At 40.4% G+C, this 7,670-nt stretch overlaps 1 protein-coding gene across 1 annotated transcript in view; it reads right to left on the bottom strand.

Annotated features, from left to right (window-relative positions):
• Positions 1-7,670, bottom strand: part of mc5ra (melanocortin 5a receptor) — a 182,269-nt gene that overhangs the window by 54,467 nt on the left and 120,132 nt on the right. The window contains exon 2 of the mRNA XM_037677185.1: positions 4,462-4,568. Coding sequence (XP_037533113.1) covers positions 4,462-4,568 — 107 coding nt within the window. The remainder of the gene's footprint in view (positions 1-4,461; positions 4,569-7,670) is intronic.

Here is a 7,670-nt window from a genome sequence, read left to right as displayed (position 1 = left end):
TCAGTGGTTGTTGTTGTTGTTTGCGATCCGGCCTCTGGTTCATGACATAAGACAATCAGTTGCACCATAGAAAACACACACAAAAAAATTATTACTTTCTGAGAGTTTTACTTTTACCAGTGTGTTGGATCCAGAAATATTTTGCTGAAAGGTTTGACTTCAACCATTAATGCTAAAGACATAAACAAAAAAGATCTTATGCAAAGAGTGGCATCTGGAATATGTTTTATGAATCATTCTCAGTTATGGCAACTTTTGGAGTTAACCTCTTTCAAGATGGCTGCCACTGTCAAATCACCATAGGAAACATAAATGTCTTTGAGTCAGTCAATTTTACAAACAGTGTGTTAAAGATTTGTGTGGTTGTGGCTGAAATTCATTCACAACACATAATTTTAAGTACTACTCGTAATACAAGATTTTTTCTTAAAACTTTAGCATTAACTGTAGGAGTGAAGCCTCTTTACCTATTAATAAATTCAATTCAATTCAAAAATACTTTATTAATCCCAAAGGGAAATTATTTGTTGTTGTAATTCATTATCCTCATTTCATTAAGATATGTTACAGATACTGATGGCTGTAGACAGGAAGGATCTCTTGTAAAGGTCCATCCCACAGTGGATCCTAAGAAACTGGCTGCAGAAGCCGTCCGATTCGTCCACCCAGACTCGGCTGGCCTCTCGGTTCCCCCGGGCTGTAGGACCGCCCGAATGCCAGAATCCCAGAGTGATGGCCACTCCTCCCAGCAGTCTGCCGGGCTCCTTGCTGCAGACAGCCAACTGTAGGTGCCGAGGGACGATCCTGTCCTTCTGCTGTCATGAGCCATGTTTCCTGCTAGTTCCAGGATTTCAGTGGTCAGGCACTCGAGCACAGCTGGCAGGTAGATGAGTATGCGTCCACAGAAGATCCTTTTCAACTCATTTGAGATTTGGGGCTGTAGTTGAGATATTATTTGAGCTTTTGAGATGTTAATCAGCTGCTGTTGGTTGTAGAAAACTGCCTTGTTGCCATGGTTACACATCAAAATAAATGTCCAAATCTAAAAAAGTTTCAGTAATAATCCTTCCAGCTGCACAGCATCCGATACCAGAGGAAACAATCATCCAAAAAATGTGATTTACATCCAGAAAAAGAGGAATTAAAGTTTCCAAAAACAAAATCTCAGAATGAAAGTAACAGAGCTGCTCCAACATGCAGCCATCTTGAGCGGCGCAGTTCTAGAACTTAAAAATAAATAACAATAAAAGAAAAATAAAAAAGGTGGCACAGTTGGTAGAGCTGCCACCTCACAGTGAGCAGGTCCCTGGTTCAAACCCCGGAAAGGGGCTTTTTCTTGGTGGAGTTTCTCTCTGTGCTGTGTGGGTTTCTCCAGGTACTCCAGTTTCCTCCCACAGACAAAAAAACATGCATGTTAGACTGACTGGTAACTCTAAATTGTCCTTAGGTGAGTGAGAGAGTGAATGGTTGTTTGTCTCATTTGTCTCTATGTGTCCCTGTGATGGACTGGAGACCTGTTTAGAGTGTCCCCCGCCTCTTGCACAGTGACTGCTGGACATGGGCACCAGTGACCCCCACAACCCGAAAAGGAAGAAGCGGGTAAAAATAATGGATGGGCGGATAGATGATCCACTGAATGAATTTTAGTTAAACTCTCAGAAAGTAATCATTGAATATACGTTTACATTTCAACACACTTCACTGTGACTGCCTCAGTTTATCACCTGAGACCTGTCACCATCTGAAATGTTTAATTTAAATCATTTTAAACGTTTTTATTATCTGACTGTATTGTTTTATTTTATTATTTTATTATTTACATGAATGCTCCTAAAAGAACCCTGCAGATGTTGGATGCTGTCTATCATGGTGCACTAAGATTCATAACTGGCTGTGATTATTTTACCCACCACTGTACCCAGTATTCACTGGTTAACTGGACATCATTAACTTCACACAGACTCTCTCACTGGTACATTTTCATTTTTAAATCACTTCTTGGTCTGCTGCCTTCATACATCTCCTCCCACATGTCTTTGTCAATGTCTGTACAGCACTTTGGTTGGCCTTGTAGCTGTTTTAAGTGCTCTATAAATAAAATGGTATGGTACATGTCTCTGCGTGAGTGCAGCTACAGCGTGCGCTCTCAGGACATTATTACCTGCAATGTTCCCTCAGTGTGAACTGAAATGGTAAAAGGGCCTTCTCCTACTCCGCTCCAGTTTCCTGGAATACCTTGCAAAAATATCTGAAGCTCTCAACGTTGACTTCTCTAAGTGGCTTTAACCATCTGTTAAGTTCCTGGCAAAAGCCAATGCAGACATGTTCCTGTTTTTAGTTTTTTACATTGCCTTATAATATAGCTGTTTTTGTTTTGTTTTTTGTTACAGTTTTTAATAACATTTTATTTTCACATTTCCAATTTATTTGCATCATTTTATAATTGTCTATTGTTAGAATCAGGTCTGTCTTGTACAAACCTGATTTCAAAAAAGTTGGGACACTAAACAAATTGTGAATAAAAACTGAATGCAATGATGTGGAGATGGCAAATGTCAATATTTTATTCGTAATATAACATAGATGACAGATCAAAAGTTTAATCTGAGTAAATGTAACATTTTAAAGGAAAAATATGTTGATTCAAAATTTTACAGTGTCAACAAATCCCAAAAAAGTTGGGACAAGTAGCAATAAGTAGCTGGAAAAAGGAAATTGAGCATATAATGAACAGCTGGAAGACCAATTAACACTAATTAGGTCAATTGACAACATGATTGGGTATAAAAAGAGCTTCTCAGAGTGTCAGTGTCTCTCAGAAGCCAAGATGGTAAGAGGATCACCAATTCCACCATTGTTGCACAGAAAGATAGTGCAGCAATACCAGAATGGTGTTACCCAGTGTAAAATAGCAAAGACTTTTAAGTTATCATCATCAACTGTGCATAACATCATCAAAAGATTCAGAGAATCTGGAACAATCGCTGTGCGTAAGGGTCAAGGCCGTAAAACTCTACTGGATGCTCGTGATCTCCGGGCCCTTAAACGTCACTGCACCTCAAACAGGAATGCCACTGTCAAGGAAATAACAGAATGGGCTCAGGAATACTTTCAGAAAGCATTGTCAGTGAACACAATCCACCGTGCCATCCGCCGTTGCCAGCTGAAACTCTACAGTGCAAAGAGGAAGCCATTTCTAAGCAAGCTCCACAAGCTCAGACGTTTGCACTGGGCCAGGGGTCATTTAAAAAGGAGTGTGGCAAAATGGAAGACTGTTCTGTGGTCAGATGAGTCACGATTTGAAGTTCTTTATGGAACACTGGGATGCCATGTCATCCGGACCAGAGAGGACAAGGATAGCCCAAGTTGTTACCAACGCTCTGTTCAGAAGCCTGCATCACTGATGGTATGGGGTTGCATGAGCGCTTGTGGCATGGGCAGCTTGCATGTCTGGAAAGGCACCATTAATGCAGAGAACTATGTTCAGGTTCTAGAACAACATATGCTCTCATCTAGACGTCATCTCTTTCAGGGAAGACCCTGCATTTTTCAACACGATAATGCCAGACCACATTCTGCAGCAATCACAACATCATGGCTACGTAGGAGAAGGATCCGGGTACTGAAATGGCCAGCCTGCAGTCCAGATCTTTCACCTATAGAGAACATTTGGCGCATCATAAAGAGGAAGGTGCGACAAAGAAGGCCCAAGATGATTGAACAGTTAGAGGCCTGTATTAGACATGAATGGGGAGCATTCCTATTTCTAAACTTGAGACACTGGTCTCCTCTGTCCCCAGACATCTGCTGAGTGTTGTAAGAAGAAGGGGGGATGCCACACAGTGGTAAAAATGGACTTGTCCCAACTTTTTTGGGATTTGGTGACGCCATGAAATTTGGAAGCAACAGATTTTTCCCTTAAAATGATACATTCTCTCAGTTTAAAATTTTTGATCTGTGATTTGTGTTCTATTCTGAATAAAATATTAGATGTTGGCACCTCCACATCATTGCATTCAGTTTTTATTCACAATTTGTTTAGTGTCCCAACTTTTTTGGAATCCGGTTTGTCAATGAGTCCCTGAGGCTCATTGGGATTAACCAGTCTAAATAAAGGTTGAATGAATGTGTACAGCACTTTGGTCTTATGGGTGTCTAAAGTGCTCTACAAATAAAGCTGGTATGGTATCAAAATTATCCAGCACAAAAACTTGACATAATACTACCAGTTTTCAGATCTTGTCCTAAAATGTATTGTAGTAGGAGCTGAAATTTATTCACAACTTACACTGAGTGTGACATTTTGTAGCATTAGATCGTCTTGACCAAAAATAGCAACGACTGCATCATTTATCAACATAACACAATCTTAGTTTAAAACCCTGGGGTATGCATTTCCTCAGGGAACAGTAGGCTTTTATTTATTCCTGTTTAAGTTATCTTAAAGTATTTCTCATTCACCTGCAGACAAAGAAGTACATGGGTGAGTGGAGGTTCTTGTTCTTCACGATGGCTGTAATGACCATGATGTTCTCCAGCAGAGAGATGATACCCAGGATCAGAAAAACCTAAGCAGAGAAGAAGCACACTGTCACAACAGAAGCATAAGAAGAGCACAACAGACAGTTGTGGAGGTCATATGTTGTAAAAAGTGATTTTAAACAGTTTTAAATGTAGCCCTTAAAAATATTTAAATTGTAAACAAGAATTTTAACTAAAAACTGTCAAATCTGAACAACTTTGCTCATGTATAGTAACAACTGCAACCTAAGCACACAGAACAAATTTTAACTCCAGATTTTGGTTTTGCACTGCAACATGAACATTTACATCATGAACTTTAACTTCCTTTGGGTCAACAGTTCATCCGTGGTGTCCGACAGAGAGCCAGGTAAGAAAATAGATCATTTAATAAACGTTACAGCATGTGAGGAACTTGCATAACTTTAGGTTTTGTTAGTGCCAGCATGTTTTATGTTTACATCCATTTTGCCTGATAACTTTTAGTTATGTAGCTAGCCTTGCATTAGACACGTTTATCTGCTGATTACACACCAGGTCCACAGCTTTACAATCAATCTGTCATGATTCATGTTCCTGGGTTGTTTTCATGTCATGCCTTGACTGTTTCTATGAATAATTTTCCTTCTCACTGCACGCCTACCCGGACCACTCAATCACTTAACCATGCTCACCTGTGCCTGTCTAATTATCTCCACCTGTGCTCTCCAGGAGCTCCTTCCAGTCACAGCGCAGGTGCCAGATTATCTGAAGCTTCATGCAGATAAAATCCAGCATTTCAAAGTCAAGTCATTGTGATCAGGACCGTTTTATTTGCCTTCTGAGCCCCTGCTCTTTGGCTGCCCATGGCTGGATTTTCTTATGGACTCCGATTCAAAGGCTTTTATCCATCCCTCACTTCTGATTCTTTTCTGCCTGCCAGATTTTCTACCTTTTTAATCAGTGGATCCCACAGTAACCACACCATGACTGTTCCACCTTCCTCCTATTGCTCATAGATCTCCCTCAGCTATTTTTCTGTCACATCTGGAGAAGCCTGGTCACACTGGTCTGTCCTGATCTGAACAGGATGGTGCTCCCTGCCTGTTATCAATTACTCATTCGACTCTCTATGCTTCAGATCGGCACACGGTTCCTGCGATCCTGTATCCAGAGCTGCAATATTCCATTAAAAAATAAAATTAAAAAAAATTCTGTAAATTGCTTCGTTCTGTGTTGGCTGGATTTCTGGGTCCAAAGAATCACAACTCTTTACACACTCAGGTTCTTTCTTTTCTATAAGCTATTAGCTTTGTATAGATCTAGTAGAGTCCTGTATGAATGGGTAAATGAGGACACAGATGGTAGTGTATAACACTTTGAGTGTCTTCATGAGATAGAAAGGCATTTTATAAAGTAATTTACCATTTATAAACGTTCACACCTTTGTCATTTTGCCTATAATTTACAAGAAACATTAAGAAACTTCTGGATTTGTATATACAGTGACTTGCGAAGGTATTCGCCCCCCTTGAACTTTTCAACCTTTTGCCACATTTCAGGCTTCAAACATAAAGATATAAAATTTTAATTTTTTGTGAAGAATCAACAACAAGTGAGACACAATCGTGAAGTGGAATGAAATTTATTGGATGTATTAAACTTTTTTAACAAATAAAAAACTGAAAAGTGGGGCGTGCAATATTATTCGGCCCCCTTGTGTTAATACTTTGTAACGCCGCCTTTTGCTGCAGTTCCAGCTGAAGTCTCTTGGGGAATGTCTCTTATCAGTTTTGCACATGGAGACACTGAAATTCTTGCCCATTCTTTCTTGCAAAACAGCTCGAGCTCAGTGAGGTTGGATGGAGAGCGTTTGTGAACAGCAGTCTTCAGCTCTTTCCACAGATTCTCGATTGGATTCAGGTCTAGACTTTGACTTGACCATTCCAACACCTGGATATGTTTATTTGTGAACCATTCCATTGTAGATTTGGCTTTATGTTTTGGATCATTGTCTTGTTGGAAGATAAATCTCCGTCCCAGTCTCAGGTCTCTTGCAGACTCAAACAGGTTTTCTTCCAGAATGGTCCTGTATTTGGCCCCATCCATCTTCCCATCAATTCTGACCATCTTCCCTGTCCCTGCTGATGAAAAGCAGGCCCAAACCATGATGCTGCCACCACCATGTTTGACAGTGGGGATGGTGTGTTCAGGGTGATGAGATGTGTTGCTTTTACGCCAAACATATTGTTTTGCATTGAGGCCAAACAGTTTGATTTTGGTTTCATGTGACCAGAGCACCTTCTTCCACATGTTTGGTGTGTCTCCCAGGTGCTTGTGGCAATTTTTAAACAACACTTTTTATGGATATCTTTGAGAAATGGCTTTCTTCTTGCCTCTCTTCCATAAAGGCCAGATTTGTGCAGTGTACGACTGATTGTTGTCCTATGGACAGACTCTCCCACCTCAGCTGTAGATCTCTGCAGTTCATCCAGAGTGATCATGGGCCTCTTGGCTGCATTGGGCCTCTTGGCTGCATCTCTGATCAGTCTTCTCCTTGTTCGAGATGAAAGTTTAGAGGGACGGCCGGGTCTTGGTAGATTTGCAGTGGTCTGATACTCCTTCCATTTCAATATGATTGCTTGCACAGTGCTCCTTGGGATGTTTAAAGCTTGGGAAATCTTTTTGTATCCAAATCCAGCTTTAAACTTCTCCACAACAGTATCTCGGACCTGCCTGGTGTGTTCCTTGGTCTTCATGATGCTCTCTGCGCTTTGAACAGAACCCTGAGACTATCACAGAGCAGGTGCATTATACGGAGACTTGATTACACACAGGTGGATTCTATTTATCATCATCAGTCATTTGGGACAACATTGGATCATTCATAGATCCTCACTGAACTTCTGGAGTGAGTTTGCTGCACTGAAAGTAAAGGGGCCCAATAATATTGCACGCCCCACTTTTCAGTTTTTTATTTGTTAAAAAAAGTTTGACACATACAATAAATTTCATTCCACTTCACGATTGTGTCCCACTTGTTGTTGATTCTTCACAAAAAATTACAATTTTATATCTTTATGTTTGAAGCCTGAAATATGGCAAAAGGTAAAAAAGTTTAAGGGGGCCGAATACTTTCACAAGGCACTGTTTACACACACACACACACA

This window comes from Nematolebias whitei, chromosome 5, assembly GCF_014905685.2.
Source record: "Nematolebias whitei isolate Nwh7 chromosome 5, NemWhi1, whole genome shotgun sequence".
Classification (NCBI taxonomy): Eukaryota; Metazoa; Chordata; class Actinopteri; order Cyprinodontiformes; family Rivulidae; genus Nematolebias; species Nematolebias whitei.
This window is presented reverse-complemented; position numbering and strand designations above follow the sequence as displayed.